We start from the raw sequence: 18,524 nt of genomic DNA, 5'->3' as shown, positions 1-18,524 counted from the left end.
AGATTGTTCTTACTTTCTTTTTGTTGTATTTTTATGGTACCCTGTTCTTATTTGGGTGTAGTTTTCTTTTTCTCTAAGAATATTTGGAGGTTTGATAATTTATGTTTCATTGTTTATGTTTGTTTTGGGGTCATATACTTCAGAGAAGGGTTCTCATTTACTCTGTCTAGGTAATACATGTGTCAGGAGAGGGCTGCTGGATGTAAATGCTCAATCTTCACCTTTTTCCATACCTCATTAATCCCTCCTGTAGTGCTCAGCTACATCTGATATTTCTATTTATGTAGCCTTTCTGCCCTAGTTTCTCCAGAGAATGTATCTCTGGTCTTCTAATAGATATTTATATGTAAAAAGTTGATGTGAAAATCATGGTTGTGTGTGCGAGTAGGTAGTACATTGGTGCCTGACTGCATCATGCTGCAAGTTTAGACCTGAGAGTCTTAATGACTCTTTGTATAGACGTTAAACCAATCTTCCTTTAGCCCCATCTTTTGCCCCAGTGTCTTTTGTGGTAATTGGTACCATCAGTTCCTGATCCTTTTTTGGGTGCTGTGGACAAAGTAGTTACTTTGCCTCATTTTCAGGTTTCTCAACTGGTAGTACTTAGATTTCAACCTTGTTTGGTCGGCTTTAGGGCACCATTCCTCCAGATGCTTAATATTCCCCAGAAGAATTTGACATCATCTTGGGTCGTCAGTTTTCTCTTCTGTTCTTTTTGTCCATGTGAGTTTATATCTTTTTTTTATTCTTGTTGCAATTTTAGTCTAGAGAAGTCTAGAGAGAGAAGAGATGAAATTACTTTAAAAAAATAAAACTAAAATAAATACACTGTTAGGTTTTTCTACCTTGCAGTTTTATTAGGCTTGATTGTAATCTATTTTCCAGTTGCATAGATTTTTATTTTTAAAGTCTTCAAAGCTTCACCTGTACAAAAGAACACTTTTATGTACTCCTTGTCTACAAATTAATCTATTGTTATTCTGTTTATTTTGAATAAATATAAATAGTTTATTGTTAGTATACCTGGACCTGTGGCAATACTTTAGTGCCTGATACTCTGTTTTAAGGATATATAATAACTTACGGAATCTGTCCTCTATTGGTGGACAGTGTTTGCTTCTTATAAATGCTTTAAAAACTTCTATGTACATTATCATGTTATAAGTGAATAAATTTATTGGCCATCATATTGCTGTTTTTTAAACATATCACCAGTCCTTCAAATAATCTATAATCAACAATGTATAAGATTATCATTTTATATCCCAATGATTGATTTTCTTGTCTCCACTGGACTACGAACGTTCAAATTTGTTAGTAAAGACATTAATGAAAATTAGGCATCTTGAGAAATACGTAGTCTAGTAGCTGAATTAATTTCTCCATTGCTGTAATTTATGAGAAGAGCTTTGGTCTGTTTTTCACTTTTGCATTCTAAAAAGGGAAAAAATCAGTAGTATATTGGGGATGATAATGAGCCCAGTTTTTAATGACTTAAGCATCTTGTATTCACACTTTACTCTAGCTGCTTATTCAAGTATTAGTTCTGTTTTATCATTGCCCTACATGTGTTGAACCCATGAACTTTCCCTCCTTACTACAAACGTTTATTGAATGATAATCTGTGAACCAGGCGCTCTTCTCTCATTATCTTGCTTGTCCTTTCTGTCTGAAGACTGTTGACTCGTCCCTTTTTCTTGTCCTTTAGAGATCACACTCCTGTGTTTCCTAACTATTCCTTATCAGTCTTCTTTGAGTATTTTTTCTTTCTCTGCAGACACTGTAAACATTAGTTTCTTCCAGTTTTGTCTCCTTTTGTCTGCATCTCACTCTGCTTCTTATTCATGGTTTTAACTACCAGCTATTTTCTTTGACTCCTATTAAACCTCTTCTAAGCATTACATTCATAATTGCAAAAACCTAATGAATCACCACGAAATTCCTCATATTCAAAATGTCCTTACCAGAATTTATCATCTTTTCTTCCTCATTTAATCTTTTTTCTTAACATTTTCTTTCTACATGATACCACCATCCTTCAAGTTTCCCAGAATGGAATCCTGGGTATTATTCTAGATTGCTTCTTTCATTCAAGCTTCAAGTTCTACTGACTTTTCTTCTACTAATTTTTTTTTCTTCTACTTCTTTCCTTTTTTAAATTAAAATATCATTGATATACAATCTTATAAAGGTTTCCTGTGAACAGGATTGTGGATTCAACTTTTACCCATATTATCAAGTCCTCACTCCCCACCCATTGCAGTCACTATCTATCAGTATAGTAAGATGCTATCAAGTCATTACTTGTCTTCTCCATGCTGTACTGCCTTCTGCATGATCTACCTATATTGTGATTGTGAATTATACTGCCCCTTAATCACCTTCTCCCTCCCCACCCACCCTCCCCAACTCCTCCCCTTTGGTAACCACTAGTCCCTTCTGGAGTCTGTGGGTCTGCTGCTATTTTGTTCATTCAGTTTTGTTTTGTTTTTATGCTCCACAAATGAGTGACATCATTTGGCACTTCTCTGACTCTGCCTGGCTTATTTCACTGAGCATAATATCCTCTAGCTCTATCCATGTCGTTACAAATGTTAGGATTTCTTTTTATGTCTAAATAGTCTTTCATTGTGTATATGTACCACCTTTTCATTATCCATTCATCTATTGGTGAATACTTAGGTTGCTTCCATATCTTGGCTATAGTAAATAGTGCAGCTATAAACATAGGAGAACATATGTCTTTGAATTGGGGAGCTTGTTTTCTTTGGGTAAATTCCTAGGAGTGGAATTACTGGGTCAAATGGTGTTTCTATTTTTAGTTTTTTAAGGAACCTCCATATTGCTTTTTATAGTGGTTGAACTATTTTACATTCCCACCAATAGTGTAGGAGGGCTCTCCTCTCTCCATATCCTCACCAGCATTTGTTGTTTCTTGTCTTTTGGATGGATGGTGGCCATCCTAACTAGTGTGAGGTGGTGTCTTATTATGGTTTGAATTTGTGTTTCCCTGATTATTAGCCATGTGGAGCATCTTTTCATGTGCCTGTTGATCACAACAGATTTCTTCTTTGGAGAAGTGTCCGTTCATAACTTACATCCATTTTTTAAATCAGGTCATTTGTTTTCTGGGTGTTAAAAGTGTGTGAGTTCTTTACATATTTTGGGTGTTAACCCTTATTGGATAAATCATTTAAGAATATACTCTCCCATATTGTAGGGTGCCTTTTTGTTTTGCTGATGGTATCCTTTGTTGTACAGAAGCCTTTTAGTTTGATGAGTCCCACTTGTTCATTTTTTATTTTGTTTCCCTTGCCCGAGGAGACATGTTCAGGAAAAAGTTGTGCATGTTTATATTCAAGAGATTTTTGCCTATGTTGTCTTCTAAGAGTTTTATGGTTTCATGACTTACATTCAGGTCTTTGATCCATTTCAAGTTTACTTTTGTGTGTGTAATTAGACAGTAATCCAGTTTCATTCTCTTACATGTAGCTGTCCAGTTTTGCCAGCACCAGTTTGTTGAAGAGACTGTTATTTCCCCATTGTGTATTGATGGCTCCTTTATCGTATATAAATTGACCATATATGCTTGGGTTTATATCTGGGCTCTCTATTTTGTTCCATTCATCTATAGGTCTGTTCTTCTGCCAGTACCAAATTTTTTTGATTACTGTGGCTTTGTAGTAGAGCTTGAAGTTGGGGAGCATAATCACCCTGCTTTATTCTTCCTTCTGAGGATTGCTTTGACTATTTGGGGTCTTTTGTTGTTCTGTTTTAGCACTGAATTTTAGAACTATTTGTTCTATTGGTTTTTGATAGGGATTTATTGAATCTGTACACTGCTCTAGGCAGGATGGCCATTCTGACAATATTTTTCTTCCTATCCATGAGCATGGGATGTATTTCCATTTTTTGTTGTCGTCTTTAATTTCTCTCATGAGTTCCTTGCAGTTTTCTCATGAGTTCCTTGCAGAGTACAGGTCTTTCATGTCCTCAGTTAGGTTTATTCCTAGATATTTTATTCTTTTTTTTTTAATTACGATATTATTAATATACACTCTTATGAAGGTTTCACCTGAAAAAACAATGTGGTTACTACATTCACCCCTGTTATCATCTCCCCCTCATACCCCATTGAAGTCACTGCCCATCAGTGTAGTAAGATGCCACAGAGTCACTGTTTGCTTTCTCTGTGCTACACTGTCTTCCCCATGATCCCCCCCCCCACCATGTGTGCCAATCATAACACCCCTAAATCCCTTTCTCCCTCCCTTCCCACTCGCCCTCCCCCACCCCTCCCCTTTGGTAACTGCTAGTCCCTTCTTGGAGTCTGTGAATCTGTTGCTGTTTTGTTCCTTCGGTTTTGCTTTGTTGTTATACTCCACAAATGAGGGAAATCATTTGGTACTTCTCTTTCTCCGCCTGGCTTATTTCACTGAGCATAATACCTCCAGCTCCATCCATGTTGTTGAAAATTGCACAATTTGTTTCTTTCTTATGGCTAAGTAGTATTCCACTGTGTATATGTACCACATCTTCCTTATGCATTCATCCACTGATGGACACTAAAGTTGCTTCCGTATCTTAGCTATTGTAAATAGTGCTGCAATAAACATAGGGATGCATATGTCTTTTTGAATCTGTGGTCCTGTTTTCTATGGATAAATTCCTAGGAGTGGAGTTCCCGGGTCAAATGCTATTTCTATTTTTAGTTTTTTGAGGAACCTCCATATTGCTTTCCACAATGGTTGAGTTAGCTTACATTCCCACCAGCAGTGTGGGAAGTTTCCCTTTTCTCCACATCCTCGCCAGCATTTGTTGTTCTTAGTCTTTTTGATACTGGCCATCTTAACTGGTGTGAGGTGATATCTCATTGTGGTTTTTATTTGCATTTCCCTGATAATTAGTGATGTGGAGCATCTTTTCATGTGCCTGTTGGCCATCTGAATTTCTTCTTTGGAGAAGTGTCTGTTCCTCTGCCCATTTTTTAATCGGGTTATTTGCTTTTTGGGTGCTAAGGCATATGAGTTCTTTATATATTTTGGATGTTAACCCCTTGTCAGACATGTCATTTACAAATATATTCTCCCATACTGTAGGATGCCTTTTTGTTCTGTTGATGGTGTCCTTTGCTGTACAGTAGCTTTTAAGTTTGATGTAGTCCCATGTGTTCATTTTTGCTTTTGTTTCCTTTGCTCGAGGAGATGCATTCAGAAAAAAGTTGCTCATTTTTTTATTCTGGAGATTTTTGCCAATGTTATCTTCTAAGAGTTTTATGATTTCATGACTTACATGCAGGTCTTTGATCCATTTTGAGTTTACCCTTGTGTATGAGGATACACAATGATCCAGTTTCATTCTCTTGTATGTAACTGTCCAGTTTTGCCAGCACCAGTTGTTGAAGAGGCTATCCTTTCCCCATTGTATGTCCATGGCTCCTTTATCGTATATTATTTGACCATATATACTTGGGTTTATATCTGGGCTCTGGAGTCTGTTCCATGGTTCTGTTCTTGTGCCAGTACCAAATTGTCTTGATTACTGTGGCTTTGTAGTAGAGCTTGAAGTCTGGGGACATACTTCCCCCAGCTTTATTCTTCCTTCTCAGGATTACTTTGGTCATTCGGGGTCTTTTGTGGTTCCATATGAATTTTATAATTATTTTCTCTAGTTTGTTGAAGAATGCTGTTGGTATTTTGATAGGAATTGCATTGAATCTGTAGATTGCTTTAGGCTAGATGGCCGTTTTTACAGTATTAATTCTTCCCATCGATGAGCATGGGATGTGTTTCCATTTATTGGTATCTTCTTTAATTTCTCTCATGAGTGTCTTGTAGTTTTCAGTGTATAGGTCATTCACTTCCTTGGTTAGGTTTATTCCTAGGTATTTTTTTCTTTTTGAAGCAAATTTTTTTCTTTGTGAATGGAATTGTTTTCCTGATTTCTCTTTCTATTAATTCATCATTAGTGTATAGGAGTACAACAGATTTCTGTGTATTAATTTTGTATCCTGCAACTTTGCTGAATTCAGATATTAGATCTAGTAGTTTTGGAGTAGATTCTTTAGGGTTTTTATATACAATATCATGTCATCTGCAAACAGTGACAGTTTGACTTCTTCCTTACCACTCTGGATGCCTTTTATTTCTTTGTGTTGTCTGATTGTTGTGGCTAGGACCTCCAGCACTATGAGTGGAAGTAGTGAGTGTGGCCATCCTTGTCTTCTTCCCAATCTTAATGGAAAAGTTTTTAACTTCTTACTGTTAAGTATGATGTTCACTGTGGGTTTGTTGTATATGGCCTTTATTATGCTGAGGTACTTAACCCCATACCCATTTTGTTGAGAGTTTTTATCATGAATAGATGTTAAATTTTGTCAAATGCTTTTCAGCTTGTATTGAGATGATTATATAACTTTTGTCCTTTTTGTTGATGTGATGTATGATGTTGATTGATTTTCTAATATTGTACCATATTTGCATCCCTGGAATAAACCCCACTTGTTCATGATGGATGATCTTTTTGAGGTATTTTTGAATATGGTTTGCTAATATTTTGTTGAGAATTTGTGCATCTATGTTCATGAGGGATATTGATCCATAATTTTCTTTTTTTGTGGTGTCTTTCCCTGGTTTTGGTATTTGAGTGATGCTGGCCTCATAAAATGAGTTTGGAAGTACTCCCTTCACTTCTACTTTTTTTGAAAACTCTAAGGAAGATGAGTATTAGGTCTTTTTTAAATGTTTGATAAAACTCAGCTGTGAAGCCCTCTGTACCAGGTGTATTATTCTTAGGTAGTGTTTTGATTACCAGTTTGAGTCAATTTCTTTGCTAGTAATTGGTCTGTTCAGATTTTCTGTGTTTTCCTGGGTCAGTCTTGGAAGATTGTATTTTTCTAGGAAATTGTCCATTTCTTCTAGGTTATCCAGGTTGTTGGCATATAATATTTCATAGTATTCTCTAATAATTTTTTGTATTTCCATTGTGTCTGTAGTGACTTTTCCTTTTTCAGTTATGAGTCTGTTTATGAATGAACACTCTCTTTTTTTCTTGGTAAGTCTGGTTAGGGGTTTACCTGTTTTGCTTATTTTCTGAATGAATCAGTTCATAGTTTCATTGATTCTTTCTACCATTCTTCTCAATTTTGTTTATTTCTGCTCTGATATTTTTATGTTCCTCCTTTTATTGACTTTGGGCTTCATTTCTTCTTCTTTTTCTAGTTTCATTAATTGCAAGTTTAGACTGTTCGTTTGGGATTGTTCTTACTTGAGTTAAGTCTGTATTGGTATATACTTTCCTCTTAGAATTGCCTTCGCTGTATCCAACAGGTTTTTGGGCTGTTGATTGTTTTCATTTGTCTCCATATATTGCTTGATCTGTTTTAATTTGGTCATTGATCCGTTGATTATTTAAGAGCCTGTTGTTAAGCCTCCCTGTATTTGTGGGCTTTTTTGTTTTCTTTGCATAATTTAGTTTCATACCTTTGTGGTCTTAGAGGCTGGTTGGCACAATTTCAATCTTTTTGAGTTAACTGAAGCTCTTTTTGCACTACAGTATGTGATCTAATCTGGAAAACGTTCCGTGTGCACTTGAGAATAATGTTTATCCTGCTGCTTTTGGGTGGAGTGTTCTATAGATGTCTGTTAGGTCCGTCTGTTCTAATGCATTGTTCAGTGCCTCTGTCTCCTTACTTACTTTCTGTCTGGTTGATCTGTGTTTTGGAGTGAGTGGTGTGTTCAAGTCTCCCAAAATGAATGCATTGCATTCTATTTACCCCCTTCAATTCTGTTAGTTTTTGTTTCACATATTGAGGTGCTTTAATATTGGGTGCATAGATATTTATAATGGTTATCCTTTTGTTAGACTGACCCCTTTATGTAATGTCCTTCTTTGTCTCTCATTACTTTCTTTGTTTTGAGATCTATTTTGTCTGATATAAGTACTGCAACTCCTGCTTTTCTCTCCCTATTAGTTGCATGAAATATCTTTTCCATCCCTTCACTTTTAGTCTGTGTATGTCTTTGGGTTTGAAGTAAGTCTCTTGTAGTCATCTTATAGATGGGTCCTGCTTTTTTATCCATTCTGTAACTCTTTGTCTTCTGATTGGTGTATTCAGACCATTGACATTTAGGGTTTGTACCTATTGATGTGTTTGTATTGCCATTGTAGTCATTAGATTTATGGTTACCGACGATTTCAAGGGCAGCTTCCTTAGTATCTAACAGTCTGTCTTAAGTCACTTATTACACTACTTAAAACACAATCTAAAGGTTTTTTCCCCCCTTCTTCTTCCTCCACTTTTTATATACTAAGTGTCATATTGTGTAGTCTTTGTATATCCCTTGACTAACTTTGTGAGTAGTTGATTTAATTTTGTATTTGCTTAGTAATTAATTGGTCTACTTCCTTTTCTGTGGTTTTATTTTTTCTGGTGACAGCTATTTAGCTGTAGGAGCACTTTCACCTACAGCAGTCCCTTTAAGGTACACTGTGGTGATGGTTTGTTGGTGAATTCCTTCAACTTTTGCTTATCTGGAAATTGTTTAATCCCTGTTTCAAATTTAAATAATAATCTTGCTGGGTAGAGTTTGGAGACTCTTGCTTCATGCCACTCCCTTCTGGCCTGTAAGGTTTCTTCTGAGCAGTCTGCTGATAGCCTGATTGGGTTTCCTTTAAAGTGATCTTTTTTGTTTCTCTGGCTGTTTTCTCTTGTCCTTGATTTTTGCCATTTTAATTATTATATGTCTTGATGTTATCTTCCTAGGTTTTTTTGTGTTGGGAGATCTCTGCACTTCCATGACCTGAGAGACTATTTCCTTTCCCAGACTGGGGAAGTTTTCAGCAGTTATTTCCTCAAAAAAGACTTTTTCTCCCTTTGTCTCTCTCTTCTTCTTCTGGAACCCCCATAATGCGAATATTGTTCTGTTTGGATTGGTCACACAGGTTTCTTATTCTTTATTCCTAGAGATCCTTTTTTCTCTCTGTGCCTCAGCTTCTTTGTTTTCTTGTTCTCTGGTTTCTATTTCATTTACCATCTCCTCTACTTCATCTACTTTTAAATCCCTCCATTTTATGTTTCATTTCAGGTACTGTATTTTTCAAAATTTATATATCTTTGTTGAAGTCCTCCCTGAGACCTTGAATATTTTTCTGTATCTCTGTGAGCATATTTATGACTTTTATTTTGAAATCTTTATCAAGAAGATTGGTGATTTCAGTAATCACTGAATCATAAGCCTTCTTTCTGGCATTTTTTCTTGCAATTTTGTTTGAACCAAATCCTTTGCCACTTCACTTTTTTTTTAGCATTTCTTATGTGTAGGTGGCTCCCTCTATTGCCCAGGAGCTCAGTTTCTTATTGGCAGCCCCAACTGTTAGCAAGCAGTGGGTGTATTGTTTCGCCTTGTTTGTAGTGAGCTGTGTAAGCTGTCAGCTGATTGTGTGAGCTGGAAGAATACTTCCTGGAGCTGCCGTGCACCTGCAGCAATGGCAGGAGTCTCAGGTGAGCGGAACCAGTGCCTACCCAGGAGGAAAAAGCTTGGCTGAGAGGGTTTCCTTCCTTCCTGGCTGCAACGACCTGCCTCCACTGCCAGGTCCAGTGGACTGTGTGTGCATGGAGGATCCTCTGTGCTACGCCCCTGTAGCTGCTGTGGGTGGGACCACCCTCTGGCTGGCGTTGCATGATGGCAGGACTGCAGGTGAGCAGGATTGGTGCCTGCTGGAAGGAAGGTGCAGCAGGCTGTGTACCACAGTGGGGATCCTCATGGCTGCGTTGCCAGCCATGGAGATGGAGTGTCTGAAGCTCCTGAGAGTTCCCAACCTGATGGGCTGAGTGTGCTGGAAAGATTTTGTCCGTGTGCTCTTTCTCCTGAGCATGGAGCTTGTGTGATCTTTGCCCCTTTAGTGTGCCTCTCACTGCTGGGTAGTCCTACAAACTGCCTACCTTTCTTTTGTCCCTGGGGGGCCAGTTGTGCATACCTGTTCTCCACAAGTGGCTGTAATCTCAGTCCCTCAGAGTATTCCACCCCTCTTTGCTTTCCGACCCCTTTTATCTCCAGAGCACCATGTGATGTGGGTACGTGCTCCCAGAGCAGATCTCCAGGACTGGGTTTTCAGCGGTCCTGGGCTTCTACTCCCTCCCTTCTCTGTTCCTCTTCCCCTGCCTGTGGGCTGGGGTGGGAGGGGGGCTTGGGTTCCACAGGATTGTGGCTTCACCACTTTACCCTTTTCTGTGTGGTCTTCTCTTCTTCCCCAGATGTAGGAAGTCTGTTCTGCAGTCTTCAGGTCACTTTTTCAGGATTGTATTTGCTGTATTTTCATTTTTTACCTGGTTTTGGGAGGAGGTTTTTGCCTCATTTCTCACACCGCCATCTTTTTTCCCTTTCTACTCCTTTTTTCTTGTACTAGCAGCTTACTTTTTGCTTCTAGGTTTGTTCCTTTCTCTATACTACTGGTGGAATTAATTACCTGAATTGTATCTGACTGTGTTTCCTGTTCTCTTTTGCCTGGACGTTGTATCTGAATTGTATCTAACTATGCCTTCTACAGTGCAGAATTTCTTTGTCTTGGTCAGTGATTGCCTCTCCAGGGTTATCATTTTCTATTCTCTGTCTTGTATATTTTGTTCTATAAACATACAACTCTCCATATGCTCTATACATCAGTGTACTTTGAAAGAAACTATGGTCTTTGCTGAGTGTATCCTTGTCCCTTTTGCTTGGATTAGCCTTAAAATTTTATGTCATCATCTTCTGCCCAAAAGTGTTCTCTTTCTCCAGCACAGACTGAAAGTACCATTTCTGTGGCTCCTTCATGATCATTGAACTGACTTCATAATATTAAAGAGTATTTATTTTTCTGCACTTGTGGACAGAGACTGTTCTATTCAGTGAAAAAGAAAACTCTTCAATGCCCAAAATAAAGTAATGGCTCAGTAATTTTCAGAAGAAAATAACAATATAAATAAATAAAACTGATAATGTACACCTACAAATTTTAGGTTGTTAGAATCATTTCTTTAAAGATTACTTTCTTTGTAAATGATGACAAAAATCTAAGCTAAACTTGGGAGCTATCCTCAGTATGGATAGGTACATACTCAAGTACAAGTAATCTAATTTTTTATCCCAAAGGAAATGAGTGCATTGCTGCTGAAAACATATAAAATGCCAGAATCTAATGCCATTTAGCTTACCTGCTAATTTGAAGTACTTGTGACCTCTTTTTTGCCCCTGGTTAAAATTTTTAGCATACTTTGATGTTTTGTTATTTGAAAATAGTGGGTCAAGAGTTTGTATATTCATTTTCTATTTAGATTTGAAAATACTAGAATTATGACAAAATATCTTTGGGTTTGTTTTACTTACCTCGAAAGAGAAGTAATATTTGCCAATTTTTATTAAGAACTGTGTTAAAAAAAATGGAAAGATTTTCAGAGAGTTCTTTTTTTTCTACTGGTTTCTTACCCAGTGTCTATTTCTGATTTGCAGTTACAGATGTAGAGCTGAAACGACTGAAAGATGCCTTCAAGAGGACCTGTGGCCTGTCATACTACATGAGCCAGCACTGCTTCATCAGGGAAGTGCTTGGAGATGGAGTTCCTCCAAAAGTTGCTGAGGTAATCTTTACGTTCTAGGTTTTCCTTTGAGATAGTTATCTACCAGCCTTAAATACTTGAGAGGCCTCCTTGTCTTAACAGATTTAATCTTCTCTACAATTATATATCTTGTTGAATAACTAAACAGGTCTTGTCTTAGATGTCAGTATGGTTGTGTTCTTAGAGGCCAAATAGGAGTAATGCAGAGGTGCAATTCTGCTTCTTTTGTACTTCTGAGCTTTAATAGTCACTGATTATAGTCATGGGACCATTATTTGTATGACTGGCTACTTATTCTTTTTAAACATCATTCTGACATATAGTTTTTATGTTGGGAGTATGTTTTATAAATACTGCGTTAAAGAAAATATTTACATATAGTAAACCTAATTAAATTAATTATATAAAAATGTTGTGAATGAAGCAGTAGCTTATTGGAACTAGTAAAGGCTTAATTTAATTTTTACTAAAATTTTTAGGTAAAGATAAAATGTACTGTTGATATAAATATTCCCTTTCTATAAATAATAAGTTTTCTCTATTTAGGTATGTTGAAGGATATGCATTATGTCATTTCTAAATGTAAAATGAGAATAAAATTAACAAAACAGTGAAAATTATAATAGGAATTTTAAGCTTAGTATATTACACAGAATCTTAATTCACTGTTGGCAATTAGTGAGAATTTCTATTTTTGACCTGTGTTGTAAGCTTTTGAAGCTTGTGGTTTACAAATAGTTTTCATTTGTTGTTTTTTGTGTGTGTGTTTCACTTTTTTTTGGGTGGGGATTTATGTTACAATAATTCTTTTATATGTATTCTTGGGTAAAATTAAGTATTCTTGTTCTGCCATTATTTCAGATTTATAACAGGGTTAGCTTTTCCCTAATGCTACAGTTAACTCTTGAACAATGTTGGGGGTGTTAGAATTGATGGCCCCTGAATAGTTGAAAACCCATGTGTAACTTTTGACTCCCCAGAAACTTAACTAATAGCCTACTCTTGACCAGAAGCCTTATCAATAACATAAACAGTTGATGAACATACTATATTTTTACAATAAAGTAAGCTAGAGAAAAGAAAATGTTTTTTTCAAATTGTCACAAATCTCCAAAAAAGTTTCCAATATACTTATTGAAAAAAAATCTGTGTATAAGTGGACCTGTTCAAACCAGTGTTGTTCAAGGGTCAACAGTATTTATTGGGTTCTCTATTTCAGTATGAATTCATCTTCCTATTTTCTTTTAATCTTTTTTATCCTAAATGCTAGTATAATATAAAAATTTGATATTTAGACTTTTCATTTTAGGATATAACTAGCAATTTAATAAGATACTGTAAGTTGCCAGTGAGAGGAAGGGATTTAAACTGAGTCCATAGTAATTAATACAAGATGCTTCTAAATTCTGATATATGACTTCAGTCTTTCTCTCTCTTCAGTTCCTTACTTAAAGGCAGAATTGTTTTATGCTCAGTGTAATTCATACTGCTGGGAAAAAGTGAAGTCAGAATATCTGACTCATCTCTTTGGATCATATATAAAGATTTATACATGTATATCTGTATACCTATAAACAGATAACCATTCGGGTCCTTGTCCAGTTTTTAATTGGTTTATCTTTTTATTTTGAGTTGTAAGAGTTCTTATGCTAGATACAATTCCCTTATAAGACAATTTGCAGATATAGTCTCCCATTTGGTAGGCTGTTTTTTCACTTTCTTGGTGGTCCTGTTTGAACACAAAACTTTTAAGTAACAATAAAGTTCTATTTTCCTGTTTACCCTTTTATCACTTGTTTTCAGTGTTGTATCTAATAAATCACTGTCTAATCCAAAGTCATAAAGATTTATTCTCGTGTTTTCATCTAAGAGTTTTAGCTCTTAAATTTAGGTCTCATCCATTCTGTGTTAATTTTTGTGTATGGTGTTAGGAGTCCAACTTCACTCTACTGCAAATAGTTCTCCAGTTGTCCTAGCACCATTCATTAAAAAGACTATTCTTTCTCCATTGAATTGTCTTGTCACTCTTGTTGAAAATCAACTGACCATAGTGAGCATAAGGTTTTATTTCTGGATTCTCAGTTCTAGTCCATTGATTTCTGTGTCTGCCCTTGTGTCAGTGTAACAGTACCTTGCTCACTCCAGCTTTGTGTAAGTTTTGAAATCAGTAAGTGTCATTCCTCCAACTTTTTTATTTGTCTTCAAGTTGTTGTGTCTATTTTGGATCCCTTGCATTTATAAATGAATTTTAGGATCAGCATGTCAATTTCTACAAAAAAGGCAGCTGGGATTTTGATGGGGATTGCATTAACTCTATAGACTGAATTGGGCAGTATTGCCATTTTTATAATACTTAAGTCTTCTGATTCATGAAATTAGAATGTCTTCCATTTGTTTAGATTTTTAATTTCTTTTAGTTATGTTTTACATAGTTTTCTATGATTAAGTCAGATGTTCATCAACTGAATAAAGTATAGTATATTCATACAATATAATATTTTTGTTAATAAAAACAGTTTTCTGAGTGTTCAGATGAAACTTCAAAACATGAAGTCAAAGATGCTAAACACAAAGACCACATATTTTTTTATTCCATTTATATGAAATGGTCAGAATAGCCAAATTATAGAGACAGAAACTAGATTAGTGTCACTTTGTTAAAATTTTAGCAGATTTTTTTTTCTTACTTGATTTATGTGGCAGCTGTGTCTTCCTCTCATGCTGTGCTGTTAGACAATGCACGCGTGCTATGTTTTGGAGGAATCTGCCCTTCCTGGGATCTCAGGTTACTTGTTTGCCCTGTGATCTCAGCTCTCTGATGCACTCAGAAAATATTGTAATATGATAGTTTATCTGACTTTGTCTCATTTTTTAGGGTAGGGGTGACACTCTTTCAGGCTTTGTACATCTAGGGTGCAAGTGGAACTCACTGCAGCATCATTTTTATGTGAATATTTCATAAATTTCATTTCACCCAAAACTGTTCCAAAGCTCTCGTCTGTCCTTTGGACTAAGAGTCATTACTAGCCAAATTAATTAAAGTAATTATTTTACACGAATGATCATAGCTTTAATTGTGAAATCCACAATGTTAGTTTAAAGTTTCAGTTTCATTGTAGTTAACACTTTTTTTGTGTAAACTCTTGTACACTATTAAGCACAAATAAAAATTTTGTAAATGCTTGCAGTAATTAATGATGATGAACTTCTTTTGCCTTATTTACTGACCTAGGCTGAGTGAAGATGGGTACTCTTAGCATGTGGATATTGAGTAGTACAAATAATGTTGTGTATAGTGTAAAGTATTATGAAGAACTAAGTATTTCTATCCTTAATTAATTTCTGGTATTTTCTTATGTAAGGGATTTTATAGTTGCTCATACAGTAATCTCAAAGGATGAGTGAACTCCATTAAGCTCACTTCTGGAACAGTTTCAACATTGATATAAAGTGAGCTCATGACTTCCTTCAGGCATCTCTCCAAGACAGGCAGGGTAGTAGGTAGACTTCATTAGCTTTTGTGTGTATTTGGAAGAGGAAGAGAATTCATGAGTCTAACTCATTCTTGAAGAGTACAAAATTATTGGAAAGAAAAATGGTACATTTTAAATAAAATGGAAGTATAGGAGTGGGTGGTGATTTTGAAACTTGAATTTAGTTTTAGTGTGTAATACTCAGAATGGAGGTTCTGTATTCTACAGCTGCAGGGAAATCAAGTTAAATGATGGGATTTATAAACAATATGACTAGGTGCAAAGCTAAGGAAGTAATCATTCCACTGTATATTGCCCTTGTGAGATCTTTCTTAAAATTCTCTGAAGAGCTTGGGCCTTAAGTCTGGGTGGAGAGGGTCACCAATTCTTGGTGAGATTTTGAAATTAATGTTTTGAGCCACAATAGCATGATTTTAATGTCAATATCTCTATAAATGAGCCACAGGAACCATTTAAGCTGCCAGTTATGGGTGGAGAGAAAACTTTATTCCCTAATCAGTGTTTTTCTTTATAATAGAAATAATAACATATATTTCAAGAGCAAGCAAAGGTATTTTTGCAATCTTAGTGCAAAAGGATGATGAACTTAAGACAGTAACTTTAGTCCTTAATATATTAATTAAGGAAGCAATATAAATTTCTAAATTATTTTCTAAAAGAGAGTAGTTATATGTGTTTAGAGCAAAAGAGGGATTTATCTAGTATTGAACTGAATTCACATGTTTTACCTTCCCTGAAGACTTGCTATGATAAATTCCAAGAGGGAGGCTATTTTGGATGAGGAAAAAACTATGGCAGCTTACAATTTTTAGAATTTAAACATCAATTTCATTAATTCATTGTCTCTAGGATAGATTAATGTAATTTATATTTTGATGCAATTCTGATCTTGTTTATAATAGTAACTATTATTTGAATTAAGTATTAAATGAATAGAATTTGAGGGGAATGAGAAAACAAGGTCAAAACAATGTAAATGGAAAGTAAATGAAAAATGTGTTCTACTTGAAATTGGACTTTTCTAAGCCAAGGCCACTAACCCATAATAATCCAGCTTTTTTTTTCTTTAGGGTATCGCCTTTACTCTAACCTCTATGTCCCCAAAGAAATGGAATACCAAAGCATTTCCATGTAGTATTACTTTGTAATCATTTCCTATTATTTTCACATTGACTTAAAAGTGGTTGCCCTTTTACAAAATCTGCTAGGTAAGTGAATTTATAGTAGCTACTCATTAACTATTTCTTTTAACTGGAAAATCTAAATCTTTCTCCAGGATTGATTTCAATTATGGGTGACTGGCTAGCATAGTAATATTACTCCATCTTCCTCAACAAAGCTGCCTCTGACAGTTTTAGCCCACACTGTTTTTCTCCATCCCTAAACTGTTACAAAATTAAAGCCTGCCTCTGTACTACTTAGCACTAATATTTTATTAGATAATGGCTTGTTCACTAACTGTTGGTTTAATTCTTGTCATTCAACTAAGTTATGATTCTTGATGGACAGAATTTATGACTTTAAAAAAATATGGCCCAGTGGATGTTAAAGTAAGCTTGGGGAATATAGGCAATAATATTGTAACTTTGTATGGTAACAGATGGCAACTATACTTATCCTGGTGAACATTTTGTGATGTACATAATTTTCAAATTACTGTGCTGTACACCTGAAACTAATACATATCAACTACATTTGAAATATGAATAAAAGAATAAAAATGAAAATATACCCCAGAGTATTGTGCATAGACTATAACCTTAGTGAGTATTTAATTTATTAATCCTCTTGTTTTTTGTTTTTTTAGTAATTATATTTCATAAAAATTCTATTACAAAAATAACCAGGACAATGACCACGAAACCATACTCCAGAAGTAAATTAGCTTTGCTAACTTTGCAATCCTTGAGCATTTAACCTTTTCCAAATTAGAGAGAATGTACATTTTAAGCAAAAACAATCTTAGAGCCTAAAGTGTTTTCAGATATAGTGACCTATATATGTGACAACAAATAGCTGATGAGTAGGATATTTTTCCAGTAGTGTTGGCAAATTGGCACTGAAGTATTCATATTGCATTTAGAGGCCCCTTGGGACTAGGAACATGGATTTACTAGATATTCTAAGTTTAGGGGGATTGACTATGGAGTAATGGTTTATGTTTGTTTTCTAGTGTTGATGTTATTTGATCTCTATTACTGATCACATCACTTTATGTTGGATTTACTAACATGGATAACAGTTTTCTTGACACCTGTAGTCTTTGATTGTTAGCTCTTGATGCTACTGACCATTGACTGTTGTAATATATTAAATAACTAATGTGCTTAAATCAACTAGAGAAAAGCAGCTAACATTTTCATTTGTTACAGTAAATCTTTTTTTCCCCCAAACTTCATTTATTTTTTATTTTTTATTAAGATATTATTGATAGACATTCTTATGAAGGTTTCACATGAAAAAATGTGGTTACTACATTTACACATATTATCAAGTCCCCACCCATACCCCAATGCAGGCACTGTTCATCAGTGTAGTAAGATGCCACAGATTCACTATTTGCCTTCTCTGTGCTACACTGTTTTCCCTGTGATCTCCCACACCATGTGAACTAAACATAATACTCCTCAATCCCCTTCTCCCTCCCTCCCCACCCACCCTCCCACACCCCTCCCCTTTGGTAACCACTAGTTCCTTCTTGGGGTCTCTGAGTCTGCTGCTATTTTGTTCCTTGAGTTTTACTTCGTCATTATACTCCACAAATGAGGGAATTCATTTGGGACTTGTCCTTCTCTGCCTGACTTATTTCATTGAGCATAATATCCTCCATCTCCATACATGTTGTTGCAAATGGTAGAATTTGTTTCTTTCTTATGGCTGAATAGTATTCCATTGTGTATATGTACCACTTCTTCTTTATCCATTTACCTATTGATGGACACTTAGGTTGCTTCCTTATCTTGGCTTTTGTAAATAGTGCTGCGATAAACATAGGGGTGCATATGTGTTTCTGAATCTGAGAACTTGTATTCTTTGGGTAAATTCCAGGAGTGGAATTCCTGGGTCAAATGGTATTTCTATTTTGAGTTTTATTTTTGAGGAACCTCCATACTGCTTTCCACAATGGTTGAACTAATTTACATTCCTACCAGCAGTGTAGGAGGGTTCCCCTTTCTCTGCATCCTCACCATTATTTGTTGCTCTTAGTCTTTTGGATGCTGGCCATCCTAAGTGGTGTGAAGTGATATCTCATTGTGGTTTTTATTTGCATTTCCCTGATAGTGATGTGGAGCATCTTTTCATGTGTCTGTTGGCCATCTGAATTTCTTCTTTGAAGAATTGTCTGCTCATATCCTGCGCCCATTTTTTAATCGGTTTATTTGCTTTTTGGGTGTTGAGGTGTATGAGTTCTTTATATATTTTGGATGTTAACC

General features: G+C 35.7%; 1 protein-coding gene across 4 annotated transcripts in view; it reads left to right on the top strand.

The window, feature by feature from the left end:
* The window catches only part of USP32 (ubiquitin specific peptidase 32), a 225,214-nt gene that overhangs the window by 37,914 nt on the left and 168,776 nt on the right, over window positions 1–18,524 (top strand). For all 4 annotated transcript variants that reach the window (XM_036911110.2, XM_057501265.1, XM_036911108.2 and 1 more), the window contains exon 2: window positions 11,490–11,617. In XM_036911110.2, coding sequence (XP_036767005.2) covers window positions 11,490–11,617 — 128 coding nt within the window. The remainder of the gene's footprint in view (window positions 1–11,489; window positions 11,618–18,524) is intronic.

The sequence above is a fragment of the Manis pentadactyla genome, chromosome 4, assembly GCF_030020395.1.
Source record: "Manis pentadactyla isolate mManPen7 chromosome 4, mManPen7.hap1, whole genome shotgun sequence".
Taxonomy (NCBI): domain Eukaryota; kingdom Metazoa; phylum Chordata; class Mammalia; order Pholidota; family Manidae; genus Manis; species Manis pentadactyla.
This window is presented reverse-complemented; position numbering and strand designations above follow the sequence as displayed.